The 19622-nt window shown below is 42.5% G+C and overlaps 2 protein-coding genes across 2 annotated transcripts in view; one reads left to right on the top strand and one right to left on the bottom strand.

Moving 5' to 3' along the window:
* Window positions 1–2715: 2715 nt before the first annotated feature.
* On the bottom strand, window positions 2716–17879 carry CCNT1 (cyclin T1). Its single transcript, XM_069970112.1, has 9 exons — window positions 17674–17879; window positions 14326–14407; window positions 13414–13542; window positions 11481–11541; window positions 10286–10348; window positions 9383–9428; window positions 8066–8229; window positions 7138–7208; window positions 2716–6401 (listed from the first exon to the last, which is right to left on the bottom strand). The coding sequence occupies exons 1-9, from the start codon at window positions 17817–17819 to the stop codon at window positions 5241–5243; spliced, it is 1923 nt and encodes a 640-aa protein (XP_069826213.1). The 5' UTR covers window positions 17820–17879; the 3' UTR covers window positions 2716–5240.
* The window catches only part of SPMIP11 (sperm microtubule inner protein 11), a 39403-nt gene continuing 37629 nt past the window's right edge, over window positions 17849–19622 (top strand). Inside the window, exon 1 of the mRNA XM_069970114.1 lies at window positions 17849–17906. Coding sequence (XP_069826215.1) covers window positions 17864–17906 — 43 coding nt within the window. The 5' untranslated portion in view covers window positions 17849–17863. The remainder of the gene's footprint in view (window positions 17907–19622) is intronic.

Genomic DNA, 19622 nt, shown 5'->3' with positions numbered 1-19622 from the left:
CATGGCCCATGGCCCCAACACAGATCTGTAACATGCACAAATGTGTGCATTGGACCATAGAAATAAATTGATTCACATTAAATTACAGCATGTGTGAAAGTACATGTGTTTGAGCATACATCACTGCTCTGACATCACGCATCATCACACAAAGCCATTTTGCCATCAACAGAGCCGTGATATGGCTTGATTTCTACTGGACCAATTATACACTGTAATGATGCTCTATTTTTCCACAACATATACTGTAAATTTGAAATATATATTTGTGAGGTGAAACAAAAAAAAATAAAAATGTGTGGGTGTGTGTAGGTGGATCTTTTTTACATTGTTCACTATGCGGTCAAACCTACATGTTCACTTGACTCTTCCATGTCAGTGCAATACTGATACCCAAATAGTGATATACCAGTTTTAAATGAAACATTTTTGTTTTACACTAATTTAAAGTAATAATGAAGAGAATTGGTTCGTTATCACAGCTGTCGGCTTATAAGCCTGCTGCCTTTTAACTCACTGCCGCTCCTTCCTAGATGTAAGGAAAAGCTGGATCCAGTCCTGAGTTAAAAGGCAGCAGGCTCATAAGCCGACAGCCAATATTATTACTGTAAATCCGCTCATCTCTAATTTTTTTTTATTAATTGCCCTGTTCTGTCACCTATAACTTTAGATTTCCACTGTAGGAACTGTACAAGGACTCATTTTGCGTGGTAAGCTGTCATTTTCACTAGTATGGCTTTAACTGGAATTTATTTTTATTTTATTTTTTTACATATATGCTGTTCACTATGCAAGATCAATGTTATATTTTAATAGCTTGGCTAATTCAATATAATTTGATATATGATTTGACATTTTTTATTTATTAAAAAAAACTAACTTGAGAAACTTTTTTTTTAAGTTCCCATAGGGGTTCTGCTTGATTTCTTATAGGGATCAATATAATACTAGTGTATTACATTTATCCATTAGATCAGCGCTATGCCAGACTGTAGCAATAGTGCGGTGTACGCATCAGGTTGCCATGACAATTAATAGCCAGCAGAGAGAGATCCCTCTGTGCAGGCTATTAGCAATGGTTCCCTGCTGCTAAATGTAGTCGGGAGCTGTTCAGTATGGAGCAGGTAGGACTCCAAAACCGGCTCCATACAGACCTAGTGACCCCATAACGTACTGGTAGGTCATGCTGGCATAAGGGGTTAAAGCCTATGGGCACCTCTGAAAACATTTTATATTTTTTGTACTTAATATGGTATAAAAAAAAAATTCACATTAGGTCTTCATTAAAAATGTAGCTCACTTTTCAGTTACGGCCCGTTCACACTGAGCAAAAGTGGCGGAATTTCAAGAGCAGCCTGTCCCATTGATTTAATGGAATTTCTTGCGTGCCTCCATTCTCTGCCCAAAGAATTGACACGTCAATTCTTAGGGTGGAGGGCGAAGGCACACGAGAAATCCCACTGAAACAATGTGACAGGTGGAATTTCAAGTGGCGTTCGCAGCATGGGCTCTGCTTGAAGTTCCGTTACTTTTGCTCAATGTGAACGGGCCCTTTCAGCCTTTACAAGTTAATTTGTATGCTCTACTTTCTCCCTATACTTTTATGCAGCCTAAATGATTCTTCCTTCATTTTGTGTATTCTCTTCTCTCTCTTTCTACAGCCAGTGTGGCCTGTCCGTCCACTCCCCCCCCCCCCCCCCCCCCCCCCGTTTTCAATGTGACCTCGTGTGTAGCGAAGAATATTTAGGAAGTTACAGAATTTTTTATTAAAAAATCAGTGGAAAGGCGTCCAAAGACTTTAAAGAAATCATACCCCAGCACATTTCGGGCAGCACTATATAATAATACACATTCAGAGGGGGATATGGATTAGGTGCACTAAAGCCTTATTTATATTCTGCCTAAATAAAGAGATTTTTGAAGGGGTTATTCAGGATTAGAAAAAGCACCACACCTGTCATCAGACTGTGGGTGGTACTACAGTTCAGCTCCATTCACTTCAATGCAACTGAGCTGCAAAACCAACACACAAACTGGAGGACAGAAGTGGTGCTGTTTCTGAAAGAAAGCAGCCATGTTTTTCTAAGCCTGGATAACCCCTTTAATGGAACCTTTAGTGCTGGACTTTTCACTTTTTCTTGTAATACTGTATTACCAAGATGTATTATGGAGCCCAGGAAGGTAAATATAGCTGAGCACATCTCTCTTAAAGGGAACCTGTCACCCCCCGTGCCGGGGTGACAGGCTCCCGACCCCCCGTTAGAGCCCCACATACTTACCTAATCCCGCCGGGTCCCGCTTCTGGATCCGGTCGGGTGACGAAGATCTCAGCCGCTGCAGCCCGGCGCGCGCGCTGAGAGATGAGTCCAACGCTCATAGAGAATGACGGAGCGCTGGACTCTCCTGTCATTCTCTATGGGTGTTGGACTCATCTCTCAGCGCGCGCGCCGGGCTGCAGCGGCTGAGATCTCCGTCACCCGACCGGATCCAGAAGCGGGACCCGGCGGGATTAGGTGAGTATAGGGGGCTCTAACGGGGGGTCGGGAGCCTGTCACCCCGGCACGGGGGGTGACAGGTTCCCTTTAAGCTTTCCATTGTAGTGATTCAATAAAGTGTAATAAGGGTTTTATCACTCCTACTGCTTACTAAGCAACTGGCCAGATATGTTTAAGAGAATGTTACACCTAATTGTTACTAAAATCAGACACTAACACATTATTTTCTTTGTATCCTTTTATTTTCTGATTGTAGATTTTTTTAATTATATTTTCTGTACACGATTTAGAGGGCAGCAAACTTGTCTAAACTGCTTTTAACAGCATCTAGAGATATTCTTGACAGCTGCCACACGGAGCACAGGAAACAATAGTCATCAGCTGACATATAGACTTCTATGAAAAAGTTTTCTAGACATGCTCTGTAACAGACAAGAGGTAAGCTGTGAATGGTGGATCCTGTGTTATCTAAACACAGGTGTTACCTTTCACTGTTAAGGCACCGTAAACACGTGCCAATCTCCTAGCTTTACAAAGCCTATTTATGTGACCTTTGCTTTAATGAGCTGTCAGTCACACATCCCGTTACATAGGGAGATGTATGGCTGACAGAGAATCATTTTTTACATGTCAGAATTGAGTGATCAGCTTATTCGTCAGCTGATCGCTTGGCCTATATTTGCCTTATTTGATAGGACCTTAATCCTGTCTGAAAAGTCATCTATACAGGGAGTGTCATCTTATTCTAAGTTTCCGTTCACACAGAGTAATTCTCACAGAATTTTAGGTAGAGTCCGTGCAGTGGACTACGCTTTAAGTTCTGCCTGTCCTATTCATTGAATAGGATGCCTTGTGCACTCTCCGTCAAAAGAACGGATTGTTTTGGCCAAGAGCGCACGAAGCACCCTATTCAATGAATAGGACAGGCAGAATTTCAAGTGCAGACTCTGCTTAAAATTCTGCAAAAATTAGTCTGTGTGAACAGGCCCTTAGGCCATAATGAAAACAATTTCATGATTAAAAAAAAAAAGCATAACAGATAGTGATGACATGGAGAATTAAAAAAATCTTTTTTTTTTTTTTAAATATGTTTAACATAAATACTTGATTTAAACAATATGACACATTCCCTTTAAGATCGTTTAAAAAGTAGCACTGAGTAGATGACACATATATAGCTAAACATGCTTGTGGAGAAATCCATGTAACTCATATTTAGCTAAAGCGCTAGCACCACATAATACTCTATACCACTAGCACATTCTTTCCAGCGTCTGAGAGGACACAATCATCATTGCTCCCCAGTGCTGGAAAGAGCTTTTCTCAATAGAAATATGTGCATTTGTTCTTTGTAATTATGTACTTATAAAAGGGCGCAAAACTAAATTTGGAGCAGCCCACGTAGAAGCCAATTTTTTCTCTAGGTTTAGGAAGATTGGCTTCTGCCTCATGCAGGATTTTGTCTTCCTCTGATCAACACTGCAAGGTAAACGGCTGAACAGGATGGACGGATTTCTTTTTTTCAACCCTATAAACTAGGCTACTAAGTACTGATGTTCCCTACCACAGCTTTTCCAGCAATCCCAAACTTCAACTTTTTCAACTCAAAAGCAAAGGGCAACTTATAACATTTATCACCTATCCACAGGTGACAAATGTGTGATTTTGAGAGTCTGACCCTAACAATCTCAAGAACAAAGGTCACTGAGTACTCCTTGTGCTTGACCACTGCGTTCACTGCTATGGGGCAGATCAGGATTATGTTAGGCTCTTGCTGTCAGCTCCATTAAAGTGACTAAAGCCGTGACCATGCAACCCCATTACTGCTCTACTCACAGCGGACACTCAGGGACCTGTGGAGATCCGGAAGATGAATAGATGAAAATGTATTAGTAGAATGGCCCCTCTCGTGTGATTTTACAGAACACCAACAAGCAAAAAGTTTATACGTTTATAAAGGGGGAGGGGTGGCTGTCACTTCTAAATAAAACTAAAGTCCATTTTGTATTTCCTGAATGGACACATATAGTATTATCTATATAATAAAAACATTATTATAATTTAGAGCATTAGGTCAAACTGGCATTTAACGTCACATACCTGTGTCAAATACTACCAGCCATAGACGGAATAGTAAGAAACTGAATTGTTGAAAGCAGCAGACTGAAAAATGAATGATTACTATACAGTATAAAATATCCACAGAAAGATGAGCAACAAACATGTATGAGAAACCTGACCATCAAAAAAACCATGTCCGTGATCTGTTAAGCATTTGTGAATAACTTATTCCATTTGCACACACAAATGGCATGCAGAGTTACTTTTCAGTGTGAATGAATAAAAAGATGATTCTCACATAAAGTACCTGGACATGCTCATAAAAAAGATGGGCCTCCAATTAGTTGCCTTGAGATTCACAATAAAAAACTCGTTGATCTTCATGTTAAGATAAATAGCAAGGTACATATAAAACATACGTCCCATTTAAAGAAGAGGGGGGGGGGAGACAAGACAACGTGAAAAAGTGTAGCAACAGAAAGTGTTGAGAGACAAGTGGTCGACAAACACCAGCCATTGTATGGGAAAAAAAGGATAAGATTGTAAAATGTAACTTAAGACATGAAATACATACACGACAAAGTATATGGAAGAGCACAGAGAAAGTATGCTGGTAAAATAGTGCTAAGAAAGTGGCTATATAACCCTTTCATGCAAGTCTGAAGATGTGTACTTCACTAGCAGTTATTTAGGAAGTGGTGGCAGAGGCGGAGGTGGCTCAGCAGGAAGGGGAGGAGGTGCTCTGGGTTTGTCTGTATTGCTCGTCCTGGGCCTACGATAATCCCCATACTGATGCAAATACTGAGCCGGCTGCATGGGCTGCACTCCCTGTGCACTTAGTAGTGAATGTAACATGTTTACAGTGTCTTGGTAATCGATGACCTTCGCTGTACTGTGTCCATTGGCACCGGCAGAGGCTTCCCTCTCTGTTTTGCCATGACTACTACGGGGTCTGTGTGACGCCTGTACTACAGGGGTGTCGGTTGTGGGAGTTTTGGAAGTCCTCCTTTGTTTATGAAAAGAGGGATCATGGCTGCCGACATCATCTGAAGAGGGTCTCTTTCGAGAAGGAACTGATGTTTTGTGGGAAGTGCTGCTTAAAGAGCGCTTGCCACTGCCGCTGCTGGATGAGTCCTGATGGTGTTGGCGGTGGGACTGGCTGTTGTGGTGATGATGGTGGTGATGATGATGAGAAGATGAGGAACCACTTCGGTGTTTTTCCTTACTTTTGCCAGTATTACCACCACTCTCGTCAGTTGGCACTTTAATGTAAATCTTTCCCTCCTCTGGCTTCTCTCGGCTGGCTACAGGAAGATGCATTTTCAGACTGGTAGATTTGTCTGTCCGTTCATGACTTACATCATGCAAGGGAATCTTTAAAATGATGGGTGAGGTATGGCTTTCCTTCTCCCGTTCTCTCTGCTGCTGAATGAGCAGGTTTTGAGCAGCACTTGCATACTGCTCCTTTAGATTGGCTCCCATATGTTCTAGCTGTCGTTTCTGTGCAGCTAACTCTTCTGCATGCTTCGCACGGTACTCCTTCAGGGATACTTTTGCAGTGGTAGGTGGTTTGTTCATGGGCAAAGCCTGATCTGTACATGGATTGTGCTCACTAGTCCTCTGCGGCTGCCTTGGATTCTGTAGCAAAGCTCCCCATGAGCTTCCAGACATTGCTGAATCCCCCTTAGATCCAGAGAATGAATGAGAAGACGCATCAGACATGGGGGAAGAGGAGTTTGTAAAGCCACCACGGGAGAACATTCGAAGTATATTCTGGTCAGAAAAATTGTCATTGCTATCCTCATCGCACCCATCCTCTTTAGGTTTGCTGTTTGTTTGTGTGGTCTGTAAAAAAATAAAATAAATTATATATATTTAAATGAGCAATGTCAATGTGCAAAAGTCTGCATAAACCAGTAGTATAAGAAATTATGAGAAACAGGGAATCAAGGAAAAAAAAAAACTTTTTGTATTCCCCTCAGCACAAATAGAATGCTGGATACAATCTGAAAAACAGCTCAAGCCACTGAGGAATCAATTACATGCTACCCATTAAAATCTATGGAGAGGGGAGAGTGGCTAGAGAGCCAGAAGCAGAGAAAATAGAGAGAGATAGAAGAGACTGCAGTAAGACTACAGAGGTTTATAAAAGTAAAAAGGTGGGTTTTTGAATACTCACCATAAAATTCTTTGACACAGACACCTTGGGTATAGACTGCTGTCACTACGAGGCAACATGTAGCTAAAGTGTTTTGGCTCCATCTATTAGGCTATAGCCCACCTGCACACTGTAAGCTAAACCAGTTTGTAGTCTCCAGCAGGAGAAGCAGATAACAGCACTCTGATCCCTTATGAACCAATGATGTACACATATGTAAGGGCGCTGTTAAGGAGCTATGGAGAGACCTCTACATACCCAGCGGCTAGCTGCTGCCGCCAGCCGCTATCAGATGCCAAAATGTTTATTTATTTTTTGGAAAAGGGGGGGAGGGGGAGAGAATACAACCAAAGACAATATCCCCAAAAATATTGGTTGCTATAGGATATGTGGTCAAAAAGTGGTATATTCCATTAGACTTACTCTCCAGTTTCTTATACGTTTCAAGCGATTGGGAGTTCTTTCTAAGATTTGGAGAAATTCATGTGTCAGTTCTGCAAAGAATAAGAATATAGTACTAGTTAACGCTACACTCCTTACAGCAATGCACTTTATAGTCCCCAAATCAACATGTCACCTTAAGTTACACACAGCACTTATGCAAGAGTCAGGCTCCTAATGTAAGTCTTTGGAGCCTGACTCATCATGTGATACAGAGCTGGGAGAGAACTGCGCTTAGCACGGTCTTCTCCCAGCTCATTCTCACAATCGGTATGGGTCTAAACACACAGACCTAGACTGTTCAAAACTTTTCACATGTCATAAACATGTGTTTTTCCAAACCACAGTGACATTTTGAAGTGAATCTGTCAGCTGCAATTCAAGTTCCAAACTGCTGACACTGATAGATAGCTGTTACGTCAAGATGACACATGGCACATTTTATAAAGTCAAAGAGGCTTTAACAAACTCCTGAATTGCAGCAAGATGAAACGCCTTCTCGCTGTCCCTCCCATCCTATACCTGACACTTTGCACATGCAAATACAAGTATTTTTCTACATTACGGAAGTACAAATAGATATATAAAAGGTACCATGTGTCTGCTTGACCAAACAACTATCTAGCAGTGTCAGCAGTTTGGAACCTGAATAGACATTCACATTTGAAGAGGGGGAGCAGCGACAGGGAGAATTATAAATGGCACAGAAACAACATCACACCAGATAGAGTCTGTCCATTTAACAACCATGGAGGCAAAAAGCTGCTTACACAAATGCCAGCAAACGGAAGGAAAAAGACCCTACACATGCCAGTTAGGAAGACTTCTAATATATAATATGTAAATCTAATATACAGCATTTTTTTTTAAATTGGTGTAATAAACAATAAAGAAAATAAGAAATACAAACCATCCAAAAGCTTTAGTGTCACTGTCACATCCACGTACTCCCACCATGGCTTCCCGTCTGTTGACACAGGGATCTCCCAGTTAGACCACTTACAAGCCAAATGGATGCAGACACAAGCCACTACTGGAGGGGTGTATTGCAGGCTGAACGTAGTAAGATGCAGACTACAGGAAAGCAGATTATACATATTATACATAACAAGTTTGGTTAGGGGAATTACACTTTAAAAATTTTGGACTGTGCACATGCATATCTTACTGATAATTCTTCCAGTGTGTATCACTATACAGACTAGAAGGGTGGAATTTGTGGTAAAAATATAGGACCTGTACACAAGAACATGAGCACGCTATGGATTCTAAAATCTGCGGCATGCTTGTTTTCCATCTATATGCCTTGTACTGCAAACTGCTCTGGAATTGCAGATGCAGCTTGTGAACTGAGCATTGTACTAGTGCTAAATACTGACCTAAAGACTAAAATGTGAAGTGACCATAAAACTATCCACCTCATGGCCACTATCATTGTGGAAGATACCAAGTATTCAGTACTAGGCCTCCTCACTGATTTTCCTTCATAATTTTACACATCAAATCTAATTGAAATAACAAGTTTCCCTAAAGGCAAGCATCCTTATAATGGACATTATAGCTTGCCATCTTCAATATTTATTTTCTTGTACTAGAATTTGCACCTCTCTATATTTCCATCTAAAGGCATCAAAGATTTCTAAGACATAATAAGGAAGAATTAAAGTGGTTTTCCAGCTAAAACTATTATTAGCCTATCCACAGGAGAGGATATCAATAGTTTATCGCCTGAGTGCCAACATGCGGCTTGCCAGCTGATCAACCGCTTGGAACCCACACTAAAGTGAGCATGGAGGTGGAAGCAGTTGGCTCCACTCCCTGCATGGTGGCAGGTTTTCCCTCCAAAATCATACATGCTGGGACCGCTAGTGCTCTTGAATAGAAGTCTCATAGCAGTGAATAAAAAGGTGGCCACTCAAGTACACTACTACCTGAATCACAAGAGGACTGCTGTTATGACAAATGCTTGAGGTCCCAGTGGGCAGACACAGCACATTTATTACCTAACCTATGGATAGGTGATAAATTGTTTTTTTTTTTTTTTAGGAATGACCTTAAAACTACAAGTTAAATCCACCAGTGGACTCTTTTTTATTTTTATTAGCAAAGTACTTAGGAAAATTAGGCAATATTTCACAAATTCTATGTTTACACCCCGTAAAACATCCTATTTTTGAATAGAAATATTTTTCATGTAATACCCTCAGAAATATGCTTATAAATTAACCTGTTGGTTGCCATGAAGTAGGATGTCTGAGCCAAGTCCTTGCTTGCTGAGAAGAAAGAGAGAAATGATGGTGGGTTATTCTAAGCATTACAGTATCACTTTAGGTTCTAATTCACAATGTGCATAGTCGACTAGGATAAACATTTTCTAACTTGCTGGTTCTGTAGCCCTAGAGATCCTTCCAGAGTGTGTTCACTTTACTGTGTCTGTATCTGCTGTTGTCTGTTACAGGAGTGTGCATGCTACCGCACCATACAACCCCTCCTGACTATGGCTAGCTTGAGGAATCCAGTGGATGAATCTAAGGCTATGTTCACACACAGTAAAATAAAAGCTAAATACAACCATAATTTTGAGTGAAAATAAAACAATGTGTAAAAAGATGAAAAAAACAACAACAACAAAGAACGCTCATTTTGTAAAAGCAGGTGGTTAATCATCAGCATGTTATTACTGGGATGGTCTTAAGCAATAACAGATGTTATTCTATACAGTGTGTGCACTGCTGGTCAATTTCCTTTTGACTTCAATGGAGCGCATTATTATATTGAAAAAACAGCTGTCTTTTACCTTTATTTTACAATGTGTGAACACAGCCTAACATTTATTTCCTATCCAGAAGATAGGTAAACGATGATTAAAAAAAAGCTTCAGTCATGTTGGCCCCTATGCTAGTCCATGAAAATATACTGGACATTTGAGCACCACTGAAATTGGAAGAATATTTAGCAAATGATTTACATCTCTATAAAGATCAATCAATACAAAACCACAATATCTAAGAGGACAATAAAATACCACCTATATTAAAAGGCCATAATGCAAGAGTTCAAATACTAAAAAAAACAAACCCTAAACACATAAAGAACTGTATGAGCTTATGGAAAGAAACTGAATGCTCACCTCTTACCAGCTGGGTGCACTTCACTACATGAGTGTGAGGGTGATCAATGGTGATTTCAAAGCCTGGAAAACAAGACAGTACATAAAATGTTGAACTAAAATGAAGACTATGTGGGCTGAAAATAAGTATACTAATGTAATGGAGAACATAACAATGGTAAAGGAAAGATAAAACACGTCGATTAGAAAATCTCCTCCTATGTTTCTCCATAGCAAAAAGATTAAACAATCACCACAAAGCATATAAACATGTGCAGTATACTATCAGTAACATCAGACAGCAAGGCCCCGTTCACACAGAGCAAGAGAGGCGGAATTCCACCAGCTTCCGTGTCATAATGACACTCTATGGGAGGCTCGCGCGCTGCATCGCTCAGCGTTTCTCAGCGCCAAAGACAGATGCAGCATGCGAGCCTCCCATAGAGTGTCATTATGACATGGAGGCTGGCGGAATTCTGCCGCTCTTGCTCTGTGTGAACGGGGCCTAAGAACTGTTAATAACACTATTGAAGTATCAAGTTGTAAAATAACAGCAATAGACACCAGACATAGTCTAATAATGGTCATTATATTGTAAATATGTCACTCCATACTTTAAGAAGCTACATTTTCTTCAGTAACAAAAATAAAACTGCACTAAAAACTTGAAGAGTCACTGTCATTAAAAAATATAAATAAAACTTTTGACATACCATAGAGACATATCAAAAGTTTTGATCAGTTGGGATCTTGGCGCTAAGACCCCAGTGATTGTTAGCAAGAGCAGGGAGAAGCGCTCAGCTTAGAGCTTCTCTCCCCATCACTCCTCACTGTGAGAGACGGCTCCACTGACTTTCTATCAAATCCGACTCTTGGGGCGAGCAGTGAAATGGAGAGAAAAGTGCCTAGCTAAGTGCTTCTCCTGACTTGTTTTAGCGATCAGTGCGGGTTTTAGCATCCAGACCATAACCAATCAAAACTTTTGATATCACTCTATGACATTTTTTTAAATAACAGAAACTATTAAAAGCCAAACTAAATACTACACATAACAACACAATGATGTAGTATGGCCCTTGAACAGCAAGATTATTATCCATCACATAGTGCTATTCTGCAGACGCTTCCTCCAGGTCAGTCTTGCTCCATGGCTGTGATCAAGGCTTAGCTGGGGCTTTCCGGGCTCTCCCATTTTCAGCCATCCTGGAAGACTTACCCAGGGTCTGCAGTATAATGCTCTCTAGAATGACCAGGTCTTGGGCTTGTTGCAGGTATGCCTGTTGTTGAGAGGACAGGCAAATTACTCACTGGCAAGCACTCTGCACAAAACAACCAGGATATGCAGGCAGGGTCACCAACTGGTCATGGTTTGCAGTAACTAAGGTTTGGAATAGTTTCTACTCAGTATGATGTTTAATAAAAGATTGATGTTCTGATCAAATGTTATTAGAGGTAAGAGCAGACCAAACCCAGTTGTCAAGCCTGCATACTATACATAGCTGCCAAGCAACAGAGGCAAAAGTTCCAGTGAAAGACAACGCTACATGCAAACAAGTAGATATCACAAGCATGCTCAGCGAAGTACGCAGTTTCACAAAACGTTAGGGATGGCTAAGCTAGTACAATATTTTGTATTAGTTCAAACTAACTAACTCTTGCATGCACTGTGGTTTTGTCTGCCTGATTCCCCTACACCCAGTATAAATGGAATAAAAAATATTAGTAATTGTGTCAAGGTGTTCTATCATCATCACAGCAGGAAGGCTCTAAACAGTGAACAGCCACAACTTTTAAAAGGGTTAGACATCTAAAGGGGTTGTTCACATTAGATACCCCTTCTTATTGGAAGGCTCCCTCAAAAATAGTATGATCAACAGGGAGTCCTATCCTATAGTGATCACTGTAATCCATGATGGAACCTTGTAGCAAGAGTTCAATTTCTCTATAGTGCCATCAATGGTGAAATTAAAGTGAATGTACCATCAGGCCCGGGCTGAAGCACTGGAGGCGGGCCGACCCACCCCCAGTGGGAGGAACCCCCCCCATCCCTCTATGATGCTGCTCCATTAATTCTAATAGAGCTGCGTCATAGAGGTGCAGGGGGGTTCCTCCCACTGGGGGTGGGTCAGCCTGTCTCCAGTGCTTCAGCCCGGGCCTGATGGTACATTCACTTTAAGTATTACACAGTTCTCAATTAAATCAAGGGTCTATCCATGTAAGCATGGAGATACTGGCTCCTGATCAGGGAGACGCTTTGCAGCTGCTGTCAGCTCTGGCTTACGGGTCCTGAAATAACCCCTATAGGGAACCCCTATATTAGCTTGGCAGTGTGTTCTTTTAAATAAAATACTGCATGTAAATGTACTATGTAATATTGCTGCAGAGAGCAAAGAGCCTTTACAAAGACTCCTAATAAGTGGACCTGTGCAAAAAGACACATACATACAGCTTCTTCATAGAAGTCTGTGTAATACCCCAGATCTCTGCAGTGCAGAAGGAGGCCTTTTTATGTATTGTATACTACCAAGTCGGAGTACATGAAAGCAAGTTAGTTGAGTACTTCTTTGGGAATCTAACTCATCAAAACAAGCATGCTACGTATGTGCTCATACATGCCCTTAGGGAGTACAAGATTAAGGGTGCCTTTACACGAGAGATCTGACAGATTATTGAAGCCAAAGCCAGGAATGTATTTGAAAAAAAGGAGGAATCTCAATCTTACCTGTATGACCTGATCTCTGCTTATAGTCTGTTCCTGGCTTTGGCTTCAAAAATCTGTCAGGGTTCAGTAGTTAAGGATAACCAAACACAGTAAGATGTGGCTGGTGTGGTTTATCATATTGTGTTAATATTTTAAGACTAAGGGGCATTCATACATCTCATGCATGGTCCGTATATACGAACAATGTGCTACAGAAGGGACTTTGAAAGTCCAATCTGTAGCACATTGTCCGTGCACGGACCATCATTACAGAGTGTGATTGCCACCTAAGTATTTCTAACCATTACAGCTGCTTGTTGTCTTATATGCCCACAGTGCAAATCTCATCCCAATTACTATATTAGTATGGCATATTGTACCATGTATGCTCAATTTTTACAATGAGGACTATTTGTGAGGTTCTAAAAGCGCAGTAGTGGTTACATACCTCACTCTGGGTGTCTGGCAAGGGTTCCTGAGCATTAAGACAAGCATGAGCCACTTTGATGACATGCTCCAACTTCCGAGGCTGCTCCTCTACCTTGGCTGCTAGAAACAGCGCAGCGGGTGCTACAGTCTGAGAGAAAAAAAGAAATACATATACATACCTGTTTGACAATATTATAGTTTATGACTATCTCAGTTACTTGTACATATTAACAAATTACAAGATATTCGGGAGACCTGCTCTCTAATACATGATTCTTACTTTAAAAGTAGGAATAGGCATTGGCACCAATATTACCTTAGGTCGATGGCATAGTACCTATTTTGTATACCTTTAAAAAGGTTTTCTTACCTAAGGAACATATTCAAACATGTAAATATTGCATTGTTTTCAATGTAATCAACACTACTAGAGAGGAAAAAAATACCGACATCGGGGAGCTCTGCTTATCAGCTCCTGACTCTCTGATCCACATTATACTTTGATTATGTGCATTATTTTCTATGGGTGTAATATATGTCCCAGATGTCATTCTGGTAAACGTCGTAAACGTCGGATGCAGGCCGAATGAGTCCTGGAAAACATGGATACATAGGCTGGATTTATGTTTTCAGGACTCTCTAGGGCTGCATCCAACTTATTTAGCCACCAGTAATCAAATACCGCACACTTCACTCCCCGACTGTCAGTGACAGCCATCTCGCTGCAGGAGATAGTCTCCATAGACTTAGGATCCCGTCTCCTGTGGGAGTGACTTGCTTATACATATACAAGTCTATAGTGCTATCAACATTGCCTTTTGAACTGTTAAGATATTTTAAAAAGAAAACTCTTTAATATACTGTGCCTAGAGACCTGAAACATCTTATAAATGGCATTTGAGAAAAGGGAAATACACACAATATCACTTACGTTACGGTGGAATCTTGTAAACGATTGAACCATATAGAAACGATGCATGTATACAATAGCTGTATTAATAGTCAGCTGAGATCTACGATGTAAAAGCTAAGGAAAATCATACATTCTAATAGATTTCAATAACAATTTAGACTGGGCTTCAAATCATCTAGACATTTACATTATTTAGTATACATGTGCCCCTGACATCACAGCATCTCTCCACCACTCCTAGGGGAGAAAACTCTGTACATACATTCAATAGAGTATGCCAGAAATTTATATGAAGCAAGGACAGTATAGGTTCCTCTATGGCTCCCTGTACAAAACAGCATTAATGCAGACATATGCATGGGGCCTAGGCCAGTTTCACATGTGTTTTAAGTTCTACTAAACTGAACTTACATCCCATCTATGATAATGTAAATGTATATAGCTTCTACCACATATAATACAGATGGTAAAATTTAGCACATAGCTGTATTGTGGAGCCCAACAGAGAGAAAAAATTGTAGTATGTTCAATTGAGTCAGAATGCCCCCGGCTAAAGTGAAGAAGAGTATCAGGGCTCCACACAAACTTTTTGCCTGTGATGCCTTATATTCGTTTATAGTATGATACATCTTTATATAAAGTATACAATGTAATAGTTAGCAAACCCATTGAGTGTTAAGGTTATAGTCACACACAGCTTTACATTTGCATTGTTTTCTGCAACTAATCTACCATTTATTTCTGAAATAACATTTGGAAGATCCACATAAACTGAACGGCATGCTGACTGCACAAGTCAGACCCCCATGGATGAGCTTGTTACCAACTATGCCCTATAGGAGGAGAGCAGTGCTTAAAATGGAAAATTTATATATATATTCTTCCAGGTTCCATGCCATCCAGACTACACAGTGTCCTGCCTCCTGTGCAAAACTGTGCATAGTACTTTTAGGATTTTTATACAACCCCGAGCCCAACAGCAAATGCTTAACCACTATAAAATTAAAGGTTTGCTGTGAGCAACAAAGACAGTGCTGAAGCACTGGAGGCCGGCCAGGCTGCCCCCAGTGGGAGGGAATTCCCTCTTCTCCATGATGCGGCTCCATTCATTCTAAGTGAGCCGCGTCATATAGGGGAGGAAATTCCCTCCCACTGGGGGTGGCTCGGCCTACCTCCAGTGCTTGAGCACCGGCCAGTTCCGGTTCATAGAACAGTGCCATGCACGGGAACCGGGTCTCGGTCGGGAAAACGGACCGCGGCATCGGCTTCCCCGTGCCGGCGCCGTTCATTCCGTGGCTTCAGGTTAAAGAGGATGTACCTGGTGGTACATCCTCTTTAAGTGTTTGCAATGGAAACAGATTCCCTTTAAAGTGACTGTACCACCAGGCCCAGGCAGAAGCACTGGAGGCTTCCAACCCACCCTTAGTGGGAAGAAACCCCAGCCCCTCTATGTATCAATCAATGGAACCCTATCATAGAGGGGCTGGGGTTTCCTCCCACTAAGGGTGGGTCGGCCCGACTCCAGTGCTTCTGCCTGGGCCTGGTGGTGCAGTCACTTTAAGGCGATTTTGGTTGCACATGAAGATCACAGAACTGTATCATTAAAGGGCTTATCCAGCACTACAAAAACATGGCCACTTTTCCCCCTCTCTTGTCTCCAGTTTGGGTGGGGTTTAAAACTCAGTTCCATTGAAGTAAATGGAGCTTAATCGCAAACCACACCTGACCTGGAGACAAGAGTAGGGGGAAAAGTGGCCATGTTTTTGTAGCGCTGAATAACCCCTTTAATGTGCTCACAATTAGCAAGGGTGCATGCACACTACGGAATACGTGCGTAAAGGCCGCTGCGGATTACATCGCGGGCGCATCTCCGCCTGTGCCATAGACTCCATTCTAGGCACAGACTGATTCCGCCGTCCGTTGAAAGAATTGACACGTCAATTCTAAAATGGTGTTTATGGCACGGACGGAGATGCGTACTGCTGCGAGCAGGGGTCAGTGTCGGAATCCACAGCGGCCTTTACGCGCGTATTCCGTACTGTGCATGCACCCTCACCGAGCATTCAGGTTTATCTGATTCTGAATGCTTGGCATTCGATTCCCGATGGCTGGATAAGTTAGGGGGTGCAAGGAAAACATGGATACAGCATTTCCAGGACTCCCTCTAACTGCATCCAACTTCTCCAGTCACCATAAATGAAATGTCAAGCGTTTGGATAAAACCAAACATTTTGCCCATCACTAGTCACAATGTGTCAGACAAAAACTGCATAAAGCCCATTTTTGACCTTTTGGTTGCAGATGGTATGCAACTTTACCAGCAAAACAAGAGTTAGGAATACCCCTGTAAGGGCGATGCAGAGCCTGAATATGGATTAGAGATAAGCACAACTCGAGTTCAATATTCAATCAATCGTTCAATATTTGAATACAAGCGGCTTAAAAAATTGGATACTGCCCTAGAAAGTCTGGGAGAACATGGATACAGAACCCCCTTCAAAGGCTGCATTCAACTTCTTCAGCCATCGATATTCAAGTGCCAAATGATGGGATTTGAGCTGCGCTCATCCCTATTATAGACATAAACGTAAAAACGGGACACACTAACCCAGATGTATCACTTATAACCATCTGATTTACCCACAGCAACCAATCACAGCTCTGCTTTCATTTCTGAAAAAGGTCACAAAATGAAAGCTGCACTGTGATTGGTTGCTGAGGTAAAACCAGTTTCCTCTGGATTGTACACCATCAGTCCACTGTCCTCCTGGCAACACAGGGCACACTAAAAATAAAAAGTCAGCAGTAAATCAATGACACCACACATCTGCCATCACTTTATTATCACAAGTATTTTACAGGTTTTATTTTTTGTGTGCCTTGTGTTGTGTTTGATGGTTGAATGGATTCATTCAGTGCTCCACAGCCTATGGCTCCTCTGCTGCTGTAAAACTACAACTCCCATTATGCAAAAATCCAATGGGGGATGTAGTTATGCAACAGCTAGGGAGCCACAGGATGGGAAACACCATTAGAGCTGGCTGATCTACATCAATGGTCCAAACACTTCATTGACTACACTGGTCAGTGACAAGTTACCATGGTTATAAGTGAGTCAGCACCGTGCCATTCACCACTACCTGGAACACCCCACAGGCACGTGACCTCTGGCCGCACATTACAATGAGAGGTCTGTGTTACAGGTGGCCGGCCCTATCCCGGGTGACGTCCCTGTGCAGACGCACATTCCCATAGACTGAGCAGTCGCCCGTGTCCTGTACAGCAGGGCGTGGGGCGCGCAGCCTCCCGGCTCCAGGCCTTCCTTCCTGACAAGAGCCCAGGCACGAGCAGGCCAGGGAAGGATACACATTAAGCCGTTGGCCCATGTCTTGCAGGAGGTTTGCCGCCTGCTGCCGGTACGAAAGCTCCTTATCCGGGTCCAGGCCGGCACGGCGGGAGGGGCTGCGATCTAGCTGCTCCCGGGTAAAATACCAGCGGCTCGGCGGCGCCATGACGGGATAGGTGGGAACGCGCGAGGGAAAACAGGAAGTGCGTCATGCCGGACGCAGGACGGGCAGCGCGCGCACACCGGAAACTCAGTGAGGGGCGGGGCGAAGTGGCGTCACAGACTGGCGCTCTCTATATAAGGCAGTGCGGAGGGCGGGATCAGTTCGTAGTATTCCTCGCTGCGTGCTGGTTGTTTGTGGCCATTAAGTTGTACTACAACTCGCACCACAGCACAATTATATCGGCTTATATAGAGTGCTTTATTCTTCTGTACCCCTATATTTTACCACATCTTAATATACTATATAACTTATGTTCTTAGGGGTATTAAATATCTACATGTGTAGAAAAAAACGAATGTACTGAGATATATCAGATAGCCGTATCACTTGCATTTAGTTACGTCTGGTTACGCTATGGTCTTGTCGAGAGAGGGTATAAAATTGTGACCCCCCAGCTGGCCTAATAGAAAGGCTCTCAGAGGCTACTTCTGGGCAGAGTGCCTCATAAGATAAGAAAATCCTTTAATAGTCCCACCATGGGGAAATTCAGTGTGTTACAGAAGCATAGATATTACACGTACGAAAATACTTTACGATTAAAGTAGACAAAGAGAAGAAAAGGTAAAAAAAGATACAATAAGAACATTAGACTATGTTAGTTCTTTTTGTGGAGTGATCTCTGCATAGGTCGGTGTTGGTTGTACAGCCTAACTACTGCAGGAAGGAAGGACTTCCGATATCGCTCCTTCTCGCACTTTGGGTGAATTAAACGGTCACTAACAGTATTGCCCAGTGCTATCACGGTGTCATGCATAGGATGGGAGTCATTCTCCAGTATGGAGCTGACCACTGACAAATCCTTCGCTTCCCCACCACCCGCACCGGTGTCAGGGGACTTCCAAGGACAGAGTTGGCCCTTCTGATCAGCTTGTCCAGTTTGTTCCTATCGATGGTTGATATGCCACTCCCCCAGCAGGCCACTCCGAAGAAGATGGCTGATGCCACTACAGAGTTAAAGAAGGTCCTAAGAAGTGCCTCCTGAGCAGGTAGAGCCTGCTGTGGCCCTTTCTGTACAGTGTGTCCATGTGATCAGCCCAGTTCAGTATCTGACACACAGTCCCTGGCTCTCACATACTGAGGTCGATTTGAGAGGTAGTTTAGGATCCAGTTTGAGAGATGGAGATCCACTCCAACAAAGGCCAGCTTGTCTCTCATTAGCCTTGGCTGTATGGTGTTAAAAGCACTGGAGAAATCGAAGAACATTATTCTCACAGTGTTCCCCGGTTTCTCCAGGTGAGAAAGGGCTCTGTGTAGAAGGTGGATGATGGCATCATCCACCCCAATGCCCGGCCGATAAGCAAACTGGAGAGGGTCCATGGCTGGGCTCACTAGAGGGTGGAGATGTGTGAGAACCAATCTCTCCAAGACCTTCATCAAGTGGGATGCCAGTGTTACAGGTCTATAGCCATTCAGGTCCCTTGGATGTGGTGTCTTTGGAACTAGTACCTCACATGATGATTTCCACAGTTGTGGTACCATTTCTAGCTTCAGGCTCATATTAAACATATATGTAATAATACCACACAGCTGGTCCCTACAAGTCTTAAGTAGCCGGGCACTGATACCATCTGGCCCTGCAGCCTTTCCAACCTTGATCTTTCTGAGTTTCTTTCTCACCTGGGCATTTGTGAAGATCAGCCTGCAGTCAGATGACTGACTGTTACATTCATTGATCTGGAGGTGGGAGCTCCCAGCAGGAGCTGAGTTCACTGTTAGGGGCCTATTCCACGGAGCGATAATCGGCCC

The sequence above is a fragment of the Dendropsophus ebraccatus genome, chromosome 5, assembly GCF_027789765.1.
Source record: "Dendropsophus ebraccatus isolate aDenEbr1 chromosome 5, aDenEbr1.pat, whole genome shotgun sequence".
NCBI lineage: Eukaryota > Metazoa > Chordata > Amphibia > Anura > Hylidae > Dendropsophus > Dendropsophus ebraccatus.
Note: the sequence above shows the minus strand (reverse complement) of the source record. Positions and strands in the feature narration are given on the sequence as shown.

Bases quoted from the DNA above. Each gene is read 5' to 3' on its own strand.
- CCNT1 (XM_069970112.1), bottom strand. From the start codon at position 17,819: ATGGCGCCGCCGAGCCGCTGGTATTTTACCCGGGAGCAGCTAGATCGC. The intron at 10,349-11,480 runs GTAAGTCTTCCA...CTTGTTTTCCAG, and splicing joins CATTATACTGCAGACCCTGG to GCTTTGAAATCACCATTGAT. The intron at 7,209-8,065 runs GTTTGTATTTCT...TATTCTTTGCAG, and splicing joins GACACTAAAGCTTTTGGATG to AACTGACACATGAATTTCTC.